This window comes from Pagrus pagrus (genome assembly GCF_965226575.1).
Source record: "Pagrus pagrus genome assembly, chromosome: 18".
In the NCBI taxonomy this organism is placed as follows: domain Eukaryota; kingdom Metazoa; phylum Chordata; class Actinopteri; order Spariformes; family Sparidae; genus Pagrus; species Pagrus pagrus.
Genome location: NC_140202.1, coordinates 23,836,355 through 23,860,128, shown reverse-complemented (window position 1 = coordinate 23,860,128; position 23,774 = coordinate 23,836,355). Strand labels below are relative to the sequence as shown.

The window sequence follows — 23,774 nt, the reverse complement described above, 5'->3', positions numbered from 1 at the left end:
GTTTGTTTTGCAGGCTTTGTCGGCTATACTAATTTTTTCTAAAAAAATACCAGGAAAGAACTGATTGCTTAATCTTCAGCTTTATGGTGAGATATACAGTCACTTGGTTTATTTATGTCGAAATGAAAGTTATCTAATTCGGGTATGTGTTTAATCTCAAGGATAATCTGAGTTCTGGTGTTTTAACCACAAAATCCTGCATTCAGTTCAAACAAAACAGAAAATTCCCGACCCCGCCTAAAACCAACCCACATCAAAAGAGTACCACTACAAAGCTGGACAGTTACATTTTATATTTTTTATATGCTGCCATATCTTTAAGTGTATCTTGGGGCACAGCTCTATTCATAAACACTTACCGGCAACCTATAGAGCTATTAACAAAAACTGTGCCGATACACGCCACCCAATATACAAAGTTCCAGGTCCAAAAAGAGATTGTGTTTTGTCAGTGTGTTGCCAGAAAGTGCAGGTTGGTGCTCGGCTCCATCTTGTGTTGACATACTGTTGCTAGGCAACCTTTGTAACGACATGACGGAGTTGCACCAGGCAGCAGCTGCGGGGGATTTCGATCAAGTTGAGGAGATTCTGGGGCAAAATAAATGCAATCCCAATCAGAGGGACGTCGACTGGAGCGACAAGACACCTCTCCACTGGGCAGCAGCTAAAGGTAGCGTGTGGAACAGTGGAAGTGTGTTGTATCGTTTTTCCTGATAACACCCACAGGTCTCAAATATCAGTTTTACACCTGGGGCCATGCAAATACTGCTTTATATGTTACAGGAATGAAAGTGGAGCGTATCGTACTGCATGTTCCCTCTTTCCTGCTAGGGGACTTTTTTATATTTACTGTAGTTGACTATTCAAATATTTTCGTTTGGCTGTCCATCTCAAGTTCCCAGGGTTCAACAGGTCAACTTCAGATGTTGTTTTGTCTGAACAGTGCGGCTAATCCTAAAGATATTCAGTTTGCATTGACGTAAAACAAACAGAAAAAATAAAAATCAAGCAGCAATTGGTCACATTAGAGAAACTGGGAATGTTTGAGTTTTTTTTACTTGACAACCCTTAATTATTAGTTATTGAATCTCTTGCCAAAAATGTTCTATCGATAAATAATTGATTAATTGTTCAACCCCTGATGCTTTGTTGCTTAATGGATTGTGCTTTTAAAGGTTCAGTGTGTAAGATTTAGTGGCATCTAGCCGGTACCAACTGAACATCCCTCGTCTCACCCTGCACATGCACAAAAACATGATTACACGCAATTCAAAACATAATTATGAATAATATGTCCTGTTTTGGCTCTTGAATCTCCTCATATCCTAAACATTCACCCTTAATTAGTAGCGCCCTTTTTAAGGCATTACTGAATGTATTGTTTTTTGTGTTGTGTCCTCCATGCTTCCTCTTGTTGCTTCTTCTTGTCCGTGCAAGATTTTCCTTTAGCACAGTAGATAGCAATTCGTTTTTTTAACCGTCACCAGGTCAAATCACCAGGTTCCCAAAGGATGAAATAAGAATTCAGTCTTTATCTACCCACCCTCATGCCGTTGTAAAGTCAGGTGACGTTTCGTAGTTCACAAAACAACCTGAACAACTCCTACATAAATGATGTAGATGGGGACTTGCTCTAAAAGCTAAAGAAACAACTGAAGCTCCATACAGCTCACCCAGCGTTATCCAAGTCTCTGGGAGCCCTGAGAGCTTACAAAGGCTGTTAATAAGGTCTTTTCAAATCGTTTAAGGATCTCGGGGCTTCGGGAATTGTGGATTACTAAGGAAAAGCTGTACAGAGCCATTTTATGCTTTTTTTCCCCCCCAGTTTGTTCACATTTTAAATGTCACCATCCACTTAAGTTGTTTAGGAGAATGCTGCAACTCTGTTTTGCTGTGAAGCTCCAGAAATGTTTTGTGGACTACAAAACTTCCCCTGACTTTCCATCAGCATGAGGGTGAGTAGATGATGACTGAATTTTAATTTGTGGGTGAACTTATCCTTTAAATGCGTAACTCAAATCACCCTGTGATGCCTTTTCTACAGGACACACAGACACGGTCAGGATCCTCATTGAGCATGGAGCCAGGCCGTGCCTGAGGACGGAGCACGGATGGACCCCCGCGCACTTTGCTGCAGAGTCGGGCCGCCTGGCTGTGCTGCGGCTGCTGCACTCCCTCCACGCGCCTATAGACAAGGAGGACTGCTGTGGAGACAAACCAGTGCGAATAGCTGAAATATATGGACACCTGGACTGCGTTCGATTCCTTAAGAAGTATGACATGAAGCCCAGATTTTCAATTCTTCAATCACTGGTTTTATTTTATTCTATGAATCACACCTTCTACATTATTACACTTCAATCAAACTTTTCTTTTATATGCAAAGCTTTTTATGATTATTATTACTAAGCAGTTAACGAATAAATGGCTGTTTTTGTGTGTTGCAGAGCAGAAATTGAGTGCCAGGCCTACCGCAAGATGGCAGCCCAAAAAGGGATATCAATGGACGACTCAGACGAGGAGTGGGCAGAACAGGGCAAGGAAAAAAAACAGGATCTCTAAAAGCAACTTACAGACATAGGCCTGGCTCACATTTACATAACAAAGTGTGACTTTCTGTTGACTACATTTCTGTGGCATTTCAGTACATTAATACTAATGAAAAACATCTAATATACAGTCTTACTTGACATTAATATGAAGTTAATTTAAAGTTACAAACAGATTCCAGCTCCCAATGATGCCTTATAAGAAACAGAGATATCTACAAAACATTTCAATATTGTAGTGGATTTTAACTTGTATCACAACTAGTGAAGCAAAATAAACGACAAAGAAATAATCAAACCAGAGAGTAAATGTAGCGTAGTACTACGCTGTTGAAGAGTGCACACGTTTGAGATGAGTTTCACTTCTTCCTAAATGAGTCTGACTTCGTGGAGCTCTCGGAGATGGATGCTGGAGCCTGGAGAGGAGAGGAGATGGATGTATTACACTTATCAGCCCATGTGGTATTTTACATATGAGTGAACCCAGTTTGCTGCACTTACACGTGTTTTCAGACGATTCAGCAGTGCTTCACGGGTCTGTCAAAGTTGAATTAAAACAATTTTAATGATGCTATACAACCTGTACATCACACAGTTCTTAAAAAAAATTCTAACACTCCCTGATTTTGGAGTACAGTGACAACAGTGACCCCGAATCCTGCAAGATATCTGTTGATGTTTTGAAAATCACTACAATTACCAAAAAATGCCTTCACTCTAATATTTGAGGACATTTTAAGCTGGAGTGTGTTTCTTTAGAGGAATGGTTTGACATTTTGGGAAATACTTTCTTACCAAGAGATAGATGAGATGTCTGTAGCACTTCAATATCTGTTCATTATGTTTGAAGTTGAAGCCAGTGGCTTGTTAGCGGCTTAGCTTAGCATTGAGACTCGAAATAGAGGGAAACAGCTAGCCTGACTCTGTCAAAAAATAACTAAACCTGCCAACCACCACCTCTTAAGATCACAAAATAAACACACATCTTGTTTTTTTTTATCTGTACATTAATGAAAGTATAATAAACGATTTGAGGTTTCAAGGAAGTAATTTGCCGAACAATGACTTCCTGGAGTCTAAACAACAAGTGTGTTTGGGGTTTTTTTTACCTAATACTGCTCAGCTTAACACATCTATAAAAGTGACTGCAGTGAATTCTGATCTTTAGTGTGGTTGATATAATTGCAGAATGGCGTTTGAATAAAACCTCTTCGTCTTTGATTCTCTGTGCTCTAAAGGTCCAGTATGTAGGATTAAGGAGTATTCGGGGGTAGAAATGGAATTTAATAATCATAATTGTGTTTTCATAAGCGTACAATCACCTGAAACTAAGAACTGTTGTGCTTTTTATATCTACAGAGGGAGCAGGTCGTCTACATCAGAGTCAGCCACGTTGCATGTTTCTACAGTAGCCCACAGCGGACAGACCAAACACTGACTCTAGAGAGGACCTCTTGCATCTCACCCTCCAACGTAGAGGAGGGATACTGCAATCTGCAACCTCACCACTAAAGGCCACTAAATCCTACACTCTGGACCTTTAAGTATTCAGAATACTTTCTGCTGGCCCACTACCAAAGTTAATTTTTCTTTTAACATATAAAACCACCTTACCAGTTTGTCCCCCAAGCATGTTGTTAACAAAATGAACAAACCCTGCAAATGAAATGACAAAGGTCACTGAGCAAGAAATACTTATACTGCTCCAGATGTTTAGTGGAAGGTTATATTGACCATACCTGTAATCCGTTCAGCAGGGTAAAGAGATAATTGATTGCGAAGGCTATGGGGCCGTATGTGAGGTCAAGAAGCATCACAGCGAAGCCAAAGACCCAAGTCACACCGAAGATTGGGGTCAGAAAAATAACTGACCTCATGACAGTTATGGCAGCCGTTTTTTCTTTGTCACGAGATGCCTCTGCAACCTTAGTGCGATCCAGAAGCTTCATGATTACCACCACCATGGAGAAAATGTTGATGAAAACAATTATTCCAACTGGTAGGACAAATGCATGGATGGACCCTACCATGAGTCCAGTATAAACCAGCCAACAGGTGTCTCTGGAGTAGTAATAGCCTTCATCACCGCCCTTGTTGGCAAGAAATGTGATAGTAACAATAAGCAGAGGACACACGTAGCCCACGGCTAATGCAAATTTTATGTAGTTTTTCTTGCTCACGCTATGGAACGGGAAAACTGCTTGATGGAGAAGCGTGGTGCTCAGACAAAACATCCAGAAGAACATGGCCAGGTAACAAAAATGCTTCAACACCACAACGGTCTTGCACCAGAGTACCGAAATATCTTTTGGCTTGGAAGATGCTAAAAAACAGATATCTGCAACTAGCAAACATAGAGAAATGTTTACGTGGGCAGTGTGGCGTAAATGTAAAGTACTCGTCTTAACCACAGCGACCCAGACGGTCAGTTCTATGGCAAGGCTAATAATGAGCGAGACGACTGATATAGCCAGTGCGGCGTAGGTTAACTCGCTTATCCAAGGAATGTCCAAGGGAAACCTTGACATTAGAATGGCAAATGAGGACAAATGACTGCAAACACACTGTCCCTCACCTATCCATTCACATCCTCTGTCTGACCATCTACTAGAGTTATTGTCCCATGACACGCACTTTATCTCAACGTTGGGAGGCCTAGGCTTGTGCAATGTGAAGTTAAGTCTAATCTCAACATTATCTGACGGTTTCCTTTCAGTAGTTGTTGACACGACAATGCTGTTTGGCTTGAACTTGTCATCATCGTTTGGCAGATAGTTCTCCAGTTCTTTAAACCCAGCTGTTTTTACTGTGCCTGGTTCTCGATCTTTGAGATTAATGGTGACACCAAATACCTTGTTGGTGCATTTTGATTTCTGTGAGCAGTTGCTTAAGGCTACCTCTATGTTTTCCTTTATTGGGATGTCTGTTATATTTGACATCTGGATTATTCTCTCAACAGAGGTCAGATATCTCTCAGCCAATGAAGCATTGCCTTCGTTTTGCCTGTCATTCCATGTTTTGTTTAGAGACCTGTCCAGCAAATTGCTGGATGAATCCAGGAAGTCCTGTAAAGAAAGAAGCTTGTTTCAGTTATAGTTGATTGATAATGAAAAAGATTCAAAGACACATAAAAAATGTGTCTGTTTGACAGTTAAGAATGAATATTAACTCCAAGTAAATCATTATTGACAGGTTAAAGAACAGATTCAGTCATTATCCACTCAGCCTCATGTGAAGTTTTGTTTTCTTTCCATCAGCATGAGGCTGAGTGGACAATGACTGAATTTTCTGAATGACTGAACATATTCTTTAAAGATTTCAGCCCTGGTTTATTTGACACCTGTGGTTGGTCACATATCTGCCTTCTTCTATCGTGGCGCGAGCAACCGGGTGTTTTCTACACAACAGCAGCACACAGTAAAGTTAGTCAGCTTGCTGAGAAGTTAAAGTCACAGTGAAATAGCAGCTATTGCATCGTTGGCTTCAGTCATGTGAGGTATGTCCAATTGTTTCTCATTGCAAACGCGCACCGACAAATACACTGTATTTGCTGTTGCTCCTGAACAATAAAAGCAGTAGCCGCTGGAAATGTTCGGCTTGCGTTAGAAATAACTGTGAAAACACACATGGACATAAGCTTGAGATGTTAATGAGTGTAAATTGTTAAGGCCAACGGCTAACAAATTAAAAAAATTGCTTGGGCAGTTTGAACCTACAGCAATGGCGGACTCCGCCACTAACAATGACAACTACTATATAAAGAGGACATTTAAATACAATGACTGGCTCTTGTAGAAAAAAGAAACTGAAACCCATTCATAACTTTCAATAAATAAAAATAACAACTGTAATGCTTACCTCTGCTGCTGTTTTGTTTGGCTGTAGTTTCTTTTCACTCAAAGTAAAGAGCACTTCAACAGATGCATTAATATTGGCGAAAGTGTTGATAGTCTTTGAGTTATTAGTGGCAGCATCAAGGAGGGAAAATACATGTGCAGCATTTTCATCAAGTCTGCCAAGTCCAATGTCAGCAATCTGAAACAGTGATGGTGTATGGGTGATGATTAACTGTGTCAAAGTGTGATCCGTCCATTATCGCTTCAGGATTTCATCTCCAAAAAGCTGAGGCACTGTGTAAAAACTAGAGAATCCTTTCTGTAAAATATTATTTTTAATATATCTTTCTTTCACCGAACAGCTTTTAACAGCCAGCTACTTTAATTTGGTGCTTCATAATATGCCACTATGATTGGTCATAGTTTGGTCTGAGTGACTTATAATTTAGACGATCTCAATTATGACCTTTTATTTTGAAAGTTAGGCTTACCACTGCTTTTTCCAGCACACTGTTCACGTCCTGGTTCACACACAGTGAGACCTCGTCATCCCATATCCCACCTGTATTGCTGAAACAGTTGGTCAGTTAACTGATTAGTGGGTCGACAGAGAGTTAGTTGTCAACAAATATGATTACCAATTGAACATTTAAGTCTTTTTTTTAAGCAAAACTGCCTAATAAACCAATAACAAATGCCTTTTTTCAGACAATATATGGACCAAATGTTTAATGACTTGATTGGAACAGCAATGAAAATAATCATTAATAGCAGCCGTACCCTTTTCTGCAGAATCTTCTTCTTATTCCAGCCGCATTGTCCTTGCATTTTAACACTGCAGGGAATCCAGCTTTGGTTGTCTCCCAGTCACCTTCAGCCTCACAGAATGTATCATTCTCTGTTTTGAAGAAAGGTGAAGAGAGATGTTATTTATCATTTATTACATTTGTTAAGTGAAACAACGAATATCTGTCCAAAGTTAACTTCGGTTGAACAAGAAGGTAATCTGAAATTCTAACTGCTGGATGCCAAAAGGTCTAAAGGCAGCACATCCACAAGTCTTCATGGGAAAAATCTCAATCTCACCGATTTATTCACGAATTTAGCAGCCTAGGTCATGATTACCTGCAACATGTGACATATTGTAGCTATATTCAGCCCAGTAACCAGGATAAAATGTTGGAAGCTGACATGTCTGCAAACCACTGATACGTTCGTATTACATCTTTATGACCTGACAGCAAGCCAGCAGTTTGAGATGGAGTTTCACCACCATTACACCAGTGAATGTTTTTAAGAGCGTCGTGGGACAATATCCAGCCGCGTTTGTGGAGACAGTAAAAGAGATGTTTGATGGGGAGTCAAGTAAGCGGTGACCAAAAGAGGCATTTTAAACCAAAACATTATCGGTTCCTGAACCCTAACCAGGTGGGTTTTTTGCCTAAACCTAAGCAGACCATAAGCATAGCGTTGTCACAGGATGAAATTTGAAAAATGTTACCATAAGAAACTAAACTTGCCACATAAAGAAATGTAGAGTTTCAGCACAGCTGTGGTTTGCAGCAACATACATTGTTAACGTTTATTCTGGGGACTGGGCAGAAATATCGCTTTGCTTTAAAGGCTCACGGCCTTGCCTACTACAGTTTACTTAAGAGTGCAGAAAATTATAGAAAATATTTCATTAATTTATGAATTATCATCATTGTGCATCTTCTGACAGGTGTCATAATTCACATATCAATCCATACACATTCTATGGATACTGTATTTTTCATAAGAGTGTCCATTTGAGGGCAATGGAGGGATGTCGGATGAAGCTATAAACATACCATATATAATGCTGACATTAGCCTGAAAAGATTTCGTTTGGTTGCACCTGTTCTCAAAGGTGCAGTTTACTTGATAGTTCCGGTCGGGTGAGTCGCACTTAACAACTGTGTCAACTGTATAAACATCTACTCCTTCAGAAGAATCTGCAAAGATCAAACATGCATGTTATGTATTTTCACAACAAGCTTGCACAAGGATTCATTAAATGAATGGAGAAAGAAAATGTTCTTACAATGCCTTATGTCTCTCAGTTTTGCGTCAATGTTTTGTTTGGTCCATTCCACCTCATATTTTTCACTGCTAACCTTTGTCTCACATTTGACTTGTAGATTCAGCAAATCTGAACTCTTTTTGCAGTGCGGAAAACTTGGAATCGTTGTGATTTCAATGTTTGGCAGGAGGCATACGTCTATTACAGCGCTGGCTTTGTGAGTTATGGTCAATTTGTCCCCTGTTTGGCGGTAGAAACATGTGTACTCTCCTAAGAAATAGGAAAACAGAGTTAAAACCACTACGTTTATGTTTATGTGGGATTTTATCTGTGCTTTAGTACAATTTTGATGCACTTGTACTTCTTGAATATTTCCATTTTATTATGACTTAATTTAAGTGAGGCATTAAGCAGCTTTTAATGTTGCAGCTGGTCCAGTTGGAGCTTCTATTAACTATTTCATATTCTATTGGGTAGTTTAATGTATAGAGATGCGTCATGTTTTATTTGTTGATCATATGTTTTGTATTTGAAGTCCTGAATATATATCATCAAAACGTGGTGCCTGTGTAATTCAACTAAACTGCAGCCAGCTCGGCAGATTTTGGGTGTGTTACCAGCTAATGTAGCATTAAACCACTACCCCTCAATCTACGGTGGCCCATTACACTCAACTTCCTCTGGAAACACAAAAGACTTTCATACATCTTTTTTCACATATGTAGTAGTAATCCCCAAGACCTGTAAACAGACTATGATGCGTAAAATCAGATCACAATTTAACCTATCAAGTAACTTGTAACTGAAGCTCTCAGATAAATGTGGTGGAGTAAAAGGTACAACATTTACCTGTGGAGTTGAAATGTACCCCAAAATCAAGTAAATGTACTGAAATGTAAATAGAGTGGCTGAAACAGATGTACCTGCCCAGAGTTCTGTTATGCTCTTAAGTTCGATATCACTCTGCTTTGATTGAAATGTCACAGTTGCCTCTGAGCCAGTCGTTATGTCAAACACTCGGCCCGCTCTTTCCAGCTGCCACACAGCATCGACTTTCAGTTCCTCCTGTACTGTGCATCTGAGGTCGTGTTCGGATTTGTAGCACACAGGGTTGGGTGGCATCGTTAAATTTACAACACCTGCAAAAAAAAAACTTTGTTGAATTATTTAAGAAAACCACGAAAAAACTACATCCAGGTTGGTCACTTTTTGTGTCACTGTTAGCTGTCACTGTGAGTAACATGTGGATGTTTAGCAATCTTCACCATCTTAGTTGTTGGTATTTGGTCTTACAAGAATTGCATTAAATAGAATTTTAGTCAGGGAACCTAAATATATCCACATATATCTATAATATATTCAATTCAATTAAAAAAAAACTTTATTTGTCCCCGGGTGGCAATATATATATCTAAATGATAACCCTAACCTTTGAAGACCAGATTAAAAGAAGACCACACAATTTCCACCACAATCAGCAGGTCAAACCCACTAAAACTGGCCTATTGACCCCACTGTCTGTGATTTTCATCTGAAGTGTTACTTTGGTCTTTAACTATAGATATTATAGAACAATTTAGTAAAGCGTCTGGTCTTTGTTTAAATCTTAAAAAAATGTGAACTATTGGCTATAAAGGACTGTTGTGTTGAGTCAATCTCTAACATCCCAATAAAAAACTCCGTTACTTATTTAGGTATCATTATTGATAAAAATGAATCCCAAAGATGTTATAATAACTTCACTCCAATAATTGATAAAAGATTTTATTTGACTTTGTTTGGAAAAACCGGACTCACTACCTTAAATCTGTGTTAATGAATGAATATAGTAAAGGCGGCCTTAATCTTTTGGACTTCACTTCCCTAAATTACACCTTCAAAATTAATTGGATTAAGCGTTACCTCCAGTATCCAACCTCTCTATGGAACTTTATTCCCCATTATGTTTTTTCTTCAGTCGGTGGGCTCCAGTTCTTGTTGCTCTGCACTTACAACGCTGACAAACTTCCCCTCAAACTTTCCTCATTCCACAAACAAATGCTGCTAGCATGGTGTTTAATTCACAAGCATAACTTTACTCCGCATAGGTTCTTTATCTGGAACAATAGATATCTCTTGTACAAAAACAAATCTATTTTCCTCCAACAATGGTTTGATAACAATATACTTTTACTGAGTCAGTTGTTTGGCCAACATGGGCGTCTTTACAGTTATGTTGAATGTATGCAACGGTATGGAATCCCTGTTACACCCAAGGATTTTTCTATTGTTTTTGATGCTGTGCCTTCGGGTATTATTTCCCTTTTTAAAAATCTTAATGTAAACAACAACTTACCCATATCTTTAAACATTACTGAAACAACAATGGGGAAAGCTTGTTTCAAGTTTATTCGGCAACTATTTCAACAAGATATTGTAAGTTCACCCTCTGCTTTATCCTACTGGTCTACATTTGTTGGAAATATTAATTGGGAAAAAGTCTGGCTACTACCTAATAAGTTTTTTTTTAACCAACAAGGTCAAAGAGATCTCATTTAAAATGCTTCATAGATTTTACCCAACTAATCATTATATACAAAGGCTTAAGAAGGACATTGATGTGAACTGCGTCTCTGTCAACGAAACCTTGGTTCATTTATTTTGGTCTTGCCCACACGCCAGACAACTTTGGAGCAGACTGGCACGCTTTATCAGTGATCATATTTACTCCCAATTTAATTTATGCTGGAAAAATGTTTTGTTTGGCTACACTGAATATGATAAAAAAAACTAAATTCTCAGTTTTATATGATTAATTTGTTAATTATTTTATCCAAATTTTACATGCATAAGTCTAAATTTTCTGGTAAGAAGCCAAACTTTCTGGAACTGTTTGCATATGTTGGTCAATATATCTCCTCCCTCTGTGATTGTGAGAGTAAAAAAGCTGCTAAAACCTATGATCTTTGTAAGCTTTACAAAATATTTGCGTTACGTTGTACGTATATTGTACGTCACTGACGTCACGAATGCGCCGGAAACAGTTGTAACAGAAGAGAAAACAACAATAGAGCCATTGTGAAGAAGCGTCTGTAAAACGGTGGATGCGTTACTTTGAGCGTCACAACCCCCGCGGAATGACTCGTTTCACTATCAAACTTTGAGCCATTCGTTGCAATAACATTTGGAAAGTCTAGAAGAGCCGCACGATTACATTGTTTTATCCGCCTTCAAGTTAGCCAGGCGCTAAACCGGAAGTTAGCCGGCTTGGTCGGCGATTCACGTATTTTTATAGCCAGGACGTCGAGCTTTTTTGGGCTTAAAACACAACTGAGCAGCTTTCATAGGACTGAACATGGCTCCTCCACCAACACTGTGTCCAGTAATAAAACGTGCCTCAATATACCGCCTCCATTCCTTCTTTTTTTATGCACCGACGCCGGATGTTGATAACGCGTCATCACTTTGCGCGGCGGATTTGAGCGCGTTCGCAGATCACAGGTGAGCCGAGGTGATAAAACCCGCGTCTACTGCAGAGTCTTAGCAGGTTTAAGTGGGATTTTTGACCAGTGGAAAAGGGGTAATAGATATGTTTACCTGCAGTCTCCATAGTAAGAATCCCTGGCAACGTATTGGTCAGTTGAATGGATTTGTTAACCAGATCTTGGAGCTTGAGTTGGTAAGCAATGGTCATTTCGAAAGTTGCGATGATGCTTCCAACCCTTCAGTGAAGAGAAAAACACAGATTTGAGTCATATTTTGAAAAGAAGAAAAAAATAACAAATCTTTTTAGTTATTAAACAAAGTACCTGTAGTTGGTAATTCTCAAGCTGTCAAATCCCCTAATAGTGCTGTACACTTCTTTCATCTGAAAGGTAACAACTCTTCATGAATGTACACAGCAGTATATTATTGGCAAATACACTATTCCTGATCTGATAAAGGTACTTGAGTACTGTGCTGCTTATTCATTGTTTTTACCTCTCTTAACAGTTGGTCATTACAGGTCTTAAAACTCAAACTGGTGTTTTCTGACAGACAGTCACTATAATTTGTTTGCACAGAAAGGGACCCCTGGACAGTAACTGCGAAGAAAAAAAGTTGTCAGCTCTTCGGACACTTGCATACACATAGTGTATATGCTGATGCAAACACAGTCGAAACGACCAAATACCTGCGGTGTTTGCAACACACATGAGAGAAGATGTTTTGGTGAAGGTGCATTTGTTGTTGCCACAACATTTCGGTTTAGATTCACAAACTTTATCGCTCCATCTGTACTGAGGCTCGCAGGTACACTCTGTGCTGTCCGAGACGTTCTGACAGGCTGATTAGGACGAAAAGCAGAATAATTTTACTTTATAAGGGTAATTTTTTTCTAATCAAAATTAGCCAGAAAATTCAGTTTTTGAAACATTAAATGTGTTTACTTGTTGTCATTTGAAAGTCGTCAACATGCAGGCTGGTGTTTGTCACAAAAGGTCTCAGTAAGTCAGTTATGTTCCCGATTGCACTTTCCTCTATTATGAGTTTGACATAATACATTTGTGTTGAATTGTCTGAAACGTTCAAAACAGACAGACAACTTAGTGAAAAATGTTAGATGACGAACGCTGTGCTTAAATTGCTCAATTTGAAACTCAAAATACAAATCATTTTACCCTGTCCAGTAGCCTGTAAAAGAGAAAAAATAACTTGATCAAAAATCAAAAGCAATTTAATGGCAATTTAATCTTTTATTCCATGATCTTATAATGGGTGATCTTATCTTACTGACGTACCTGACAAATGTTTAGCCCCAAGATGTAAAGCAATATCAAGAGCCACATCCTGTCCCTGGAAATAATAACATAAGAAGTCATTTGCATTGGCCTGTGCTCAACAAAAGCTTGTTCACTGACTGCTGATAATATGTCAGCATAATAAAATGTAGGCCTGCGGGCTGATTGTGGCTCTTTATCAACCTCATTCCGGCCCTTTGATCATTTGTTCTACAGGTAGACCTATAAACATAGGCCGAATATAATGGAAACTAAGACTGGTGACAGCAGCTGAAATAACCAGTATTTAATACACTGTGCAGCACTTTCCAGTCTAACAGGTGTGGTAGCACTAGTTATTTTTCCTCAGGCATTTGGAGATTGCAAAAGGAGAATAAAAAGTCACGTTACAGCATCAACCAAACCACAAAGCACACGTTAAAAGCGAAGGGGAAGAATTCAAGTTAACTGTGCATTTTATCAGAATCTTAGGATATCATGGAAAAGATCAGCAACAGTTTGGGAATGAAAGAATTGGTGTGAAGAAGGCTCGGCGGCTGAAGGTTGCTCCTACTACAGTTAAGAGGGTTTCTCAGGCATTGGGCAGGGGGGACATGAAACTTCTTCTTATGAGAGATTGAAATACAAAATAAACAGGAAAATTGACACCTTTGTGGAAAATTGAGGCCCTTTTTTTTAAACTCAGATTAGGGAAACATGAACCAAGTTAAATGTGACATACATATAATCTAAATCAAGCCCACAGTTCTCCGTGTTTGACTGGCGGGGCAGGTGTAGGACGAGGGGATGGGAGAAAATGGTGTCCATTTAGGCATCTTCTGTGTATACAGAGGTGTATGTGTATATACGCTTAGAGGATATGTGTATGGAGTTGGAGTATTTGTGTATCTACATGTATATCCTTATCCGCTGTAGCGACCTCAGTCGTATTGTTATGGTTTTGTTGTAATCTTAATCTTACTTTGTAAATTTAATGATTTTTTCTTCCTATTCAAAGTTATTTATTAATTTTTTATTCTCATTATTATCTCATTTATCTATTTTTCTCATTTATTTATCTTATCTTTATTATTTTTGTTGTTGATTTTGGTCCCATGTGTTCGTCAACACCCTTTTGTGAGCTGTACAGTATAACACGGTTTTACAGTCGTCTGTAAAGGAAACAATAAAAATCATAATTGAAAAAAAAAATGAGGATGCATCTCAGCTTCCCACAAAAACGTATTATCTGTCACAACAGTTAGAATAAATCAGAAGGAACAACTGAGCTGGAAAAATGTATATTATTTGTATTTAAAGGGTTTTGCCATGTGTCTTTCTATTGATTTTTCACCTTTATAAATTGCGCTGCTCTGATTCCCCTGGTGATTTTTCAATTTCATTAACAACAGAAGTTCAGTTGAACGACTAAAAGATTAAAATATAAAAATTCACCTGACTTTCCATCGGCATGAGGGTGAGAAAATATTGACAGAATTTTAATATTTGCATGAACTTATCCTTTAATTGCTATTATAAACAGACTAAATGGCCTGATAGATAAGGTTTATGATTGCACTGAATTCCTGAAAACGACAAAAAAGTACATGTTGTATAGTAATATCAGTATATATGTATGCTATAAGTATATAAGTATAAGAGTAATTAAGAAGTATATCACCAGAAGTTACAAAACGATTTAATAGTAATAATCATAATAATCTTTAAAACTGCTGAGACATGTTAGAAATGTGTGCTACCAGTTCTGTGAAACAAGGTGCCAATGTTTTCAACTGCTCTGTGTATTGTGACAGCGTGCATATAAAACATAATATATGTGTTTAGTAGGAAAATATGACGTGTTTTAATGATATACAATCAGAATAGAGAGATCAGCTCACCTGTTTTCCTCAGTTTGTATCAGTGAACCATCACAGCAGTGCCTCACGACGTTAGAAGAACCTCTCCGTGCCCGTGAACGACAGCCGCTCACTGATGCAGGTCTTGCTAGAAATGCGGTCATAAACAGTATACAGCAGTTTATCAGCAGTAGCTGCAAGTTTACTGAGGGCATGCAAAGTTATGCAAGGTTCATTTGACTTTCAAATACGGAGACCACATGTTGTCTTAAGTCATGCATCATAGAGGCGTTCTGACAAAAGCATAATCAAATTAGGCTAGTTTGATCAAACATGTGTTACATGTTGTATGTTACATTATAATTATAAAGTTAAGTCATGTTGCTCCATTTGATGGAGATTCCTCACTGGTCTCTGCATACAGTCGATAGACCGTATAATGAAGAACTTATCTTGTGAACAGATTTGGTGTGACATTTTCATAAAGTTGGGAGATTTGTGAGAGACTAAAAAGTCAAAATGATAACTGCTGTGGCTGAAAAAAGTTTTGGTCATGGAAAAATTCAGATGTCTCACTCAAGGAGAGACACTATAGATTACCCTCTTTAAATATGTAGGCAATCCAATTAAATATGCACTAACTCACATAAATGTCCAGAACAGAAATCTGAGCTAAAATAAATATCTAAATATGTATTTGGATGTTTTCTCTCCATTAGTCTAAAACATGACATGTTATGGATGCAAAGTATTGTAAAATATCCAAACTGACCAGTCTTCTGTGCCGAGGTGACGGTCACGTTGGTGTTGTAGTTCACTAAATGGTATTTTTCTATCTTTGCTTCAAATTGCAACTTTCTTGACTTACAAAATTATCTTTTAACCTGACAAACATTATCTGTGTAATTCATGGCACAATTCAAACTGGATCAAATTATGTTTTATCTGGCCTGTGACTACTGTACATTTCTGTTCCTGAAATACGTAAATAGTATGAAATAATGTCCCATGGGGCACATCGGAAGGGTCAGGACTTCGCTTCTCTATACAGAAATACTCTGTGTTGTCCAAATATGTAAGTATTATCAGCAAAAGTGTTAAAATAAAAGCACTCACTATGGAGACATAAGCCTGGAGTTGATCATGCGTTTGGTGACGTGTGTGTTTGTGTTGACTTAAGGTTCGTAGTAACTGCCCTGCCTGCACTTCTTCTAATAAAACTCGATAGCAAATCCCATTAAACCCTATCTGGTCAATTCCAACATCTTTTATTTAACTCCAGACCTTGAGTTTGAGATGAGCAGGTTACTGATGTGTAAGTGTGAAAATGATTCAGTTGAACTAATAGAGTAACTCCTCATTAGAATTATCTACAAAATCTTTAATCCTTCTTATAAAAAGAGTTTTTTCTGCATTTCAGCTGCAGTACAGACAAAATGTACTCATACATTCTTAAAAGGGGAGGCAATGCTGTCTCACATACAGCTGCAGTAAGCCATAGTCAAATATATATTTCCATATACATTTCCATAACTGTAAATGTAAATACATTATGTGTATTCTTGTAAAAGTTCACAGGACATCCAATAATTCTCATAAAACAATTAGTGCAGTTTTTACATGATACTGTGATCACGCACCTGAAGTTGACATGAATATATCAAAGTAAAACGGGCTCAGTTGCACTCAAGTCTCTGAAGATGTGAGTAAAAAAGAAACTGTCGTGTTGACTGGATATCGTTCGCTGCAGCGTTCGACAGTGCAAATTTAAATGATCTTCACCAAGCAAAGGCAACAACACAAGAAACAAAAATGCATGTATGTGTTTCAGTCGAGGTGCCTCGCGCGAAGACGTTTTGACCGACGTGTGACAGCGACGTCACACAGCTGTCTCACACTCCACAAAAGGAGGAAGAAATGTGTCCGTCTCTTCCTGTGATGCTCCGTCGTCTTGTGAGATAACCAGCCCGTTGCTTTCTGTGTGCTGTGGATGCTGCCTCTGTTGTGATGACAGCTGTAAGAATAAGTAAAAGATCATTAAAAAGGTAAATATATGTAAGCTTGTTTGTGAGATACAATACAATCAACAATCAACCAAAGTTTTTAAAGATATTTCAGGTAAAACTCAAAGAAATGTCAACCTCATGCTGGTGCAAGAAGAAATGTCAGGGAATCACAAAAGTTATTAGCAAACGAGCAGCTTTACCGGTAGAAAACAGAGCAGCTTCCCCAACAAGGGATAGATCGTTCCTGGTGTCACATCTTCTTCTTTCATAGGGCCTAAAATATACAGATTTTAAAAAGATGAATACATAGAAAAGAAATGTTCTGGATTACAGAGAGCATGTCTAAGAGCTCGCCTACCTGTGAGAAAGCTGATGATCAGGCCAATAAGAATGACTGTGAAGCAGTTGAATGCGCTGTACCACATGTAGGACAATGAATAGAACCTCTTCAGTCCAGAAGGTCGACTAAAGGGGAAGAAAAACATAATAACTCAGAAACCGAACACAGTAAAAACACACCACACTGTGTTGTGTGTGCCTGATACCTCAGAGTGACGTTGCTGAGTGCAGTCTGGATGGCGGTGGTCGTGTTGTCTGACAGCAGGATGGCTCCGCAGGTGGGTGGCAGCGATCTCGTGCTCGAGCTTCGATTGACGATGCTCCCAATGCCGACCCAGAAAGCCACAGCCAGGCCGGCCCCGAGACCTGTTAACGCTCCCTGGCAACAACAGAACAACAGAAACTTAACAGATACAGGTAAAGTAATATAGCAGGTTTTTTTAAAAATTGTTTAATCTCATGACTAACTCCATGACTCACGGATGAGGTTAAACTTACAGTGGAGTTGGCCCAAGGGAAGAACATCCCAAGACAAAACAGACCGAGAATCGGACCACCGACCATCCCGAAGATTTTCAAAGCCACCTGGAGTTCAAACGTATTAACAGTTAGTGCAGCTGTAATGAGAAATGATGGTTACTATCTGATCATTAAAGCTGGGAGCTTACCTGTAGAACTGAATCACCCATTTGATGGGTGAGATAGGCCATGGCCAGACACAGCAGCCCGTAGGACATCGCTTATTGAAGAAACGCAAAGTTACAGAACAATCACGTCATCATCGTGCAGTTTTGTATCGTGCATTGCTGAGTTTAAGCTTCAGAGAGCTTACCTAATGCTTTGGACAGCAGGGTCGCTCTTGCCTCTGTCATGGCGGGGAAATATGGTTTGATGAGGTCTTCCATTGTCACAGTAGCCAAAGAGTTAAAAGCAGAAGAGATGGTGCTGTGCAAGAAAGGCAAAAAAAAACATTACTGACGTCTTTAAACACAACAAACTACCAAATCATCACAGCATTTGAAGTGAAGAACTTTGATTTTCTATCCCATAACTTATAATAATTATAATTATGACTTTTTATTTCAGAATTTCAACTTCAAGTGTGATGACTGATTTTGCTCCAGAGAGGTCAGAGATATTGATATGGTGACTGACTGTTTGTGGCCTCCTGCGCTCTGCCGGGACTGGAAGGGTTTTAATGTTTACTTAAAAGACAAACTATAAACGGACACTGGGGAATATTCTGTACCTGAGAGCTGCACTGAATAAACATGCGATAAACAGTCCAGGTAGTCCAGGTAGACCTTGCAGCATGTCCATCACAAAGGAAATCACCATCTGTGGATAATACGGTTCAGTTTGGTTTGCATGAATGATAACATACAAATCTGAGAATGTACTGTCTTGACAGCAGCATGGACACACATTTACATAAAGAGTCAAATGTGCCCGAAGGACTGACTGAAAAATATGTAAATACTCATAGCACCTCTGTTTCCTGATATGTACATGTGCCTGGAGGGTTCTTTCCATGAACTTAACTTTCATCCCTCCTACCTTTTTTTTTGAGAACAAGGAAGCAGTAAAAGCTAGAAAAGAGGAATCATATCCCTATTTCCCAAAACATGGTGCAGGTGTTTCAGTCAGTGACACACTGAAACTTACAGCATCCCTTGAAGAGGTGCCCAGTTTGTGGGAGTGATCCTCCCCACAGTAACATGCAAACATGACCAGTCCCATCACACAGCTTAGAGCCAGAGCCAGCTGCAGGGAGGGAAACACCATGTAGCAAGACCTGCGGAGACGTGGGAGTGTAGTGAAAGTGTCACTTCTGAGGTCATCTTTTTGTCATTATTGTGACTAAACATTTATTATTGTGGCAATGGGCATTGAACTCCCTCAAAACCACTTGTACATTAATAGATGAGATGTAACAATAAAAAATAAAAGTGATATCTCGGTAAATATTGAGCTTATTATGCTTTCTATGTACCTGACAGCGTCTCTCTCTGTGCGTGCGCTGAGATATCTTTGGACCTGAGTCTGGTTCACTCCGTACAGGGACAGCATGAGGAAGACCCCGCCGACCCCCAGAGTCCAGAAGGTGTGTCTCTCTGTAGGGTCTGGGTTCAGGCTGAACCCAAGAGAGAAAATACAGTATACAGATAAAACATCAATACTTGAACTCAAAAGAGCAGTTTAAAGGTTGAACAATGATCATACAAACGTCGGTAAAGAGAGCTGTGTGACAAGGAAGTTTAGTGAGATACATGTAACCAAATCTATAAAAACACTACAGTTCACCACTTTTAGGAAAAGATGGGAAAGTCTTCTCTATGTAACAGTTCACTCATAAATTCAAATTCAAATTAAATTAAAATTTTTATTTGTTCACTTCAAACATTGTTTCATATTTTTTTGTATTTTAAATTTAAGTCTGTAAATTAAATGAATAACTGTCTGAAAACTGCAGAAAATATCGTTTACAGTGAGTGCTGACAAGGACGCGTGTGTTCAGAGCAGAAGCATACATTAATCATTGTATTCCTCTGGAAGACGTTGACTCAAGGACTATAATCCTCATGAAAGCAGGAGAAAATCTGCTTTTTCTGTGAATTGGCATTTACATAGCTAATCCCCACTGAGAACTGAATAAACAATGATGCATTTGTGCACAGATTTCCCCATCTACGGACTCACTCGAGAGCAGAGATGCGGTTTCCTTCCCACACTTTCCTCCAGACCTCAGACACTCCACCAGTCTTCTGCACTCCCATCACGATGACAGCCAGCTGCCCTGCAAACATCACCATGGTCTGAAAGACGTCCGTCCAGATGACGGCCTTCAGACCACCCTGTCAAGAACAGAAAAGACACATGGGAATTATTATGGTATACGCTAATTTATTTTCCAATATTTGTCTCATTGAACAGTCACCCCTCACATCTACCCTTAAACTTAATGCATGATATCTCTAAAATCATCTGTTCACTCATGAGCCATTTTTTCTGAGAGGAAACATACTGTATTTCAGTTTTGACTAAGCAAAGTGTAATTCTACGGTGTTGTCGAGGGATTAGTTGCAAATCCAAAGAGAAACATTCAAATGTTAACTTGAGCCGTACGACTTATTATAACTCACTATTGTTGTGTATAATGTGCACACGAGTCCAGTGGCCAACACTGTTCCCCATAATTCAAATCCGGTAACTGAAAGAAAACACAGTCACACACTGAACCGCAGATCTCATATTTGGACAATGACTTATTAAAATGTAGGAACTTATCTTACCTGCGTTAAGAGCAAAGGCAGGAGTATACACGCAAACTCCCATATAGATCACCTGGAGCAGAGAAAAATGAATTTTTATACTACTGAATCAGGATCGGGGAGAGATACACGTAAAGATTGACCCTACTCTCGTGTCTGTACGCCAAATATGAAGCTGGTGCCACGAGGCGGTTAGATCAGCTCAGCATAACATGAGCAAAGGCAGCAATGCTGGTCTGTGAATGATGAATTTATGAATTATTTTGGCACATATCCTGCAGTTTGATCAATTAAATAAGATATAATTAATTAGTGAGCTTTAGAGGTGATGGTAGGCAGATTTTGTTATGAAGTTGTGCAGTCCACCTCATGCACACAAACCTTTGGCCTCGCAGCTACAGTGGAGATTTCTGCTTAATAAGAGCGTAAATATCATCTTTTCAAATAAATTCAGGATCTCCAGGCTTCCAAAGAACTTGACATTGCTGGATGATTTTTATGGAGCCATTTAAAAAAAATGTTTTGGTTGTTTTTGTACACTTTAAAAACGCGTCTCCATCTACTTCGGTTGTTTAGGAGGATGCTGCAAAGCCGTTTTGCTGTGAAGCTCCAGAAATGTTTTGTGGACTACGAAACATTCACCTGACTTTCCGTCAGCATGGGGGTGAGAAGATATGACTGAATTTTAAGTTGGGGGTGAACTTATCCTTTCGGTGTTGCACCCACCATCTGAAAGATGAAGGTCAAAGTTCCACAGATGCGCACTGGTTTGCTGAAGCGCAGTTCAAGATACTGTCAAGCAAAACAACAACAGAGCTGCAGGTCAGGCAGGGTAAACAACATAAACATTAAATCCAGTTTAACCATAACAATAAAACTGCTTCGTCATACCTGATAAGCGCTGGAGAGCCGCAGCCTGTACAACATTGGAATGAAAACATGAGCGGGAATGAGGAGGCCCAGAATGTAGGCGCAGCCGATGAACCAGTACTGAGTGCCATGAGTGTAGATTTCTGCTGGTACGCCGATAATCGCCACAGCGGACTGGAATGAGGCGATGAGCGACAGCGAAACAGGAAGACAACTCATGCTCCTGTCGGCCATCAAGAACTCCTGTGTGGTGCGCTGACGCCCCCCTGAGAGAGCATGGTACAGCCCGATGCCCAAAGAGGCAGCGAGCAAGACCCCAAATATCACATAGTCTACAACCGTGAAGTGCTTCTGGTCGGACGGGTCCATCTTGATTGTCTTTAAGCCTCGGCTGCAGGTGGAGAAGATGTGGTTCTCCTGCAGACGCACAGTCAGACGGATGGGAAACGTCTTTGTCCACACCCATCGGTCAGAAGAGTCCAACAGCCTTGAAGTTGAAAACACTGATTAAATATCTGTGTGTGTGTGAGAGAGAGCACACTTTGCTGACATTCAGTTGAATAATCCGAAGCTTGCACTCTGTTTATCATGAAGAAATCAGTTTGTTTGACAGGCAGATAGGTAAATACTCTCCTCATTCCCATGAATCCCCTCATAGTTTTCTGTTCCTTCCCAAACAGACACACAGGAGCTGAAATCACCGCTGTAACCCAAACTGAAATGTTTGCAGCAGTCTGTGGAAGCAAACCGAGGTCAAACAACCTCTGTGTCAACTTTCCCCCGCTTGTGCTGTTCCAAAAATACTGACTGCTGGTTTGGTAAGGGGAGGAGCTGCTCTGCTACTCTGCCACCTGCTGTCTTTGTGTGTACTGCAACACAAAGCCACAACAATCTCTGAGGGGTTTGAAGGTCACAAGCAAAAAAATAGGTTTAGATTTTAGAGTTTTATCTGAGACAGGAAAAATTACTTTGAAATCTTTGTTACTGTTCTTTGTCTTTGCCCACATACTTTTATCAAATAATTTATAATTATTTTATTTAACCTATACTTAACCAGGAAGTCCTAGCAGAGATGTCAAACTTGTTCTGGTTTCAAATGTGAGGATTTTCTTGTTTTCTTTGTCTTGTGTGATAATAAGCTCAATATCTTTGTGTTTGGAACTGAGGCATCACGTTCAACTCAAACAAGTTTTGATTAGATGTCTTAACTTGTTTTCTTATATATTAAATACACAGGGAAATAGGGAATACATAAAATAAAATGCAAAGTAACCAATAATGATAATAATCCTTAGTTACAGTCCTGTTCATAATAATAACAATCATTTATTATTGCATTCCCTCAAACTAGGGCTGCAACTAATGATCATTTTCACTATTGTTTATTATGACCATTATTTTCTCGATTTACCAAGTATGACTCATGGTCATACTACAACAGCTGTTTTGGAAAAATGTGCCTTTTTATAATTTTGGTGATTGTTTTATTGGTATTAACCATTAAAAACTTCCAATATTAATCAATAGCTTCACTGTTATACAGAATTGAGACTCCAAAATCACCACACACACCAAGGTCATACTACAACAGCTGATTTGTGCAATGCAGACTGAATGATCATAGGAAGACAGTTTCCTGCAACATCCACTAGCTTGTCTCTGGTGTCATGCTTTTGGGTTTGTTCCTATGATCTTTCAGTCTGCATTGCACAAAACAGCTGTTGTAGCATGACCGTGAGGAGACCCTTGACGTGTGTGGTGATTTTTGGTGAAATCGGGCTTCAGATTTATTGATCCCGGAAGTTCGAATCTGTGAATATCTTTCCAACTTTACTTAACTAATCTAGTTCTAGAGCTGCTCAACCTGATTGAATGTGAGGAAATATGAACAGGAATGAATAAAAAAATCACACGTGGGAGAATGTGGTGCAGTGGCAACGACATAAACAAACGGAATAACATGAGACAGACTCACCTTTACGCGCATGCACTCTGGATATCCGGGTGAGGCTCGCTGTCAGTGGCACCATGCTGCTTACTGAGACATTCAAGAGCGCTACGTTAATAAAAACTACCTGTTTGAATGTCTTCATGGCTAAAAACAAGAACGGAAGATATTAAAATAGGCTCATTGTGTACGCAATGCACTCTTCATGTTTTATGTTGCTTTGCTGTGTTCAGAAAGCATTACATTGACCTACCTCTTCGCTAATCTCTCGCCAAACGCTCCGTGCGTCCACAAATTGTTTTGAATTCGCTT

General features: G+C 39.3%; 3 protein-coding genes and 1 long non-coding RNA gene across 4 annotated transcripts; 2 read left to right on the top strand and 2 right to left on the bottom strand.

The window, feature by feature from the left end:
* Nucleotides 1-69: 69 nt before the first annotated feature.
* ankrd66 (ankyrin repeat domain 66) lies at nucleotides 70-4,165 on the top strand. Its single transcript, XM_084380583.1, has 4 exons — nucleotides 70-670; nucleotides 2,045-2,273; nucleotides 2,448-2,536; nucleotides 3,909-4,165. The coding sequence occupies exons 1-4, from the start codon at nucleotides 532-534 to the stop codon at nucleotides 3,959-3,961; spliced, it is 510 nt and encodes a 169-aa protein (XP_084236709.1). The 5' UTR covers nucleotides 70-531; the 3' UTR covers nucleotides 3,962-4,165.
* On the bottom strand, nucleotides 4,098-15,154 carry adgrf3a (adhesion G protein-coupled receptor F3a; the record flags this gene model as incomplete). Its single annotated transcript, XM_084380582.1, has 16 exons — nucleotides 15,070-15,154; nucleotides 13,190-13,244; nucleotides 13,070-13,082; nucleotides 12,839-12,967; nucleotides 12,583-12,735; nucleotides 12,390-12,493; nucleotides 12,218-12,276; nucleotides 12,006-12,130; nucleotides 9,353-9,568; nucleotides 8,451-8,699; nucleotides 8,218-8,361; nucleotides 7,166-7,283; nucleotides 6,877-6,955; nucleotides 6,408-6,584; nucleotides 4,289-5,614; nucleotides 4,098-4,205 (listed from the first exon to the last, which is right to left on the bottom strand). Exons 2-16 carry the CDS (start codon nucleotides 13,235-13,237, stop codon nucleotides 4,098-4,100), a joined length of 3,048 nt encoding a protein of 1,015 aa, XP_084236708.1. The 5' UTR covers nucleotides 13,238-13,244; nucleotides 15,070-15,154.
* A 1,239-nt stretch (nucleotides 15,155-16,393) lies between these two features.
* Nucleotides 16,394-23,764, bottom strand: slc5a6b (solute carrier family 5 member 6). The gene is made up of 17 exons (XM_084380586.1): nucleotides 23,716-23,764; nucleotides 23,490-23,552; nucleotides 21,536-22,001; nucleotides 21,371-21,436; nucleotides 20,666-20,717; nucleotides 20,516-20,583; nucleotides 20,073-20,227; nucleotides 19,366-19,506; nucleotides 19,038-19,167; nucleotides 18,622-18,710; nucleotides 18,205-18,317; nucleotides 18,041-18,111; nucleotides 17,871-17,957; nucleotides 17,579-17,751; nucleotides 17,392-17,498; nucleotides 17,234-17,307; nucleotides 16,394-17,041 (listed from the first exon to the last, which is right to left on the bottom strand). The coding sequence occupies exons 3-17, from the start codon at nucleotides 21,881-21,883 to the stop codon at nucleotides 16,907-16,909; spliced, it is 1,809 nt and encodes a 602-aa protein (XP_084236712.1). The 5' UTR covers nucleotides 21,884-22,001; nucleotides 23,490-23,552; nucleotides 23,716-23,764; the 3' UTR covers nucleotides 16,394-16,906.
* On the top strand, nucleotides 17,722-20,133 carry LOC311273486. The gene is made up of 3 exons (XR_014624671.1): nucleotides 17,722-17,789; nucleotides 19,373-19,476; nucleotides 20,051-20,133. It is a non-coding gene; the product is annotated as an uncharacterized lncRNA (long non-coding RNA).
* Nucleotides 23,765-23,774: the final 10 nt, after the last annotated feature.

Coding starts and splice junctions, on each gene's coding strand:
- ankrd66 (XM_084380583.1), top strand. CDS start 532: ATGACGGAGTTGCACCAGGCAGCAGCTGCGGGGGATTTCGATCAAGTT. Junction 2,274..2,447: donor TGCGTTCGATTCCTTAAGAA/GTATGACATGAA, acceptor TGTGTGTTGCAG/AGCAGAAATTGAGTGCCAGG. Junction 2,537..3,908: donor CGAGGAGTGGGCAGAACAGG/GCAAGGAAAAAA, acceptor TTATATCTACAG/AGGGAGCAGGTCGTCTACAT.
- slc5a6b (XM_084380586.1), bottom strand. CDS start 21,883: ATGGACCCGTCCGACCAGAAGCACTTCACGGTTGTAGACTATGTGATA. Junction 19,507..20,072: donor AACCGCATCTCTGCTCTCGA/GTGAGTCCGTAG, acceptor TCTTGGGTTCAG/CCTGAACCCAGACCCTACAG. Junction 17,308..17,391: donor GATCATCAGCTTTCTCACAG/GTAGGCGAGCTC, acceptor TGTATATTTTAG/GCCCTATGAAAGAAGAAGAT.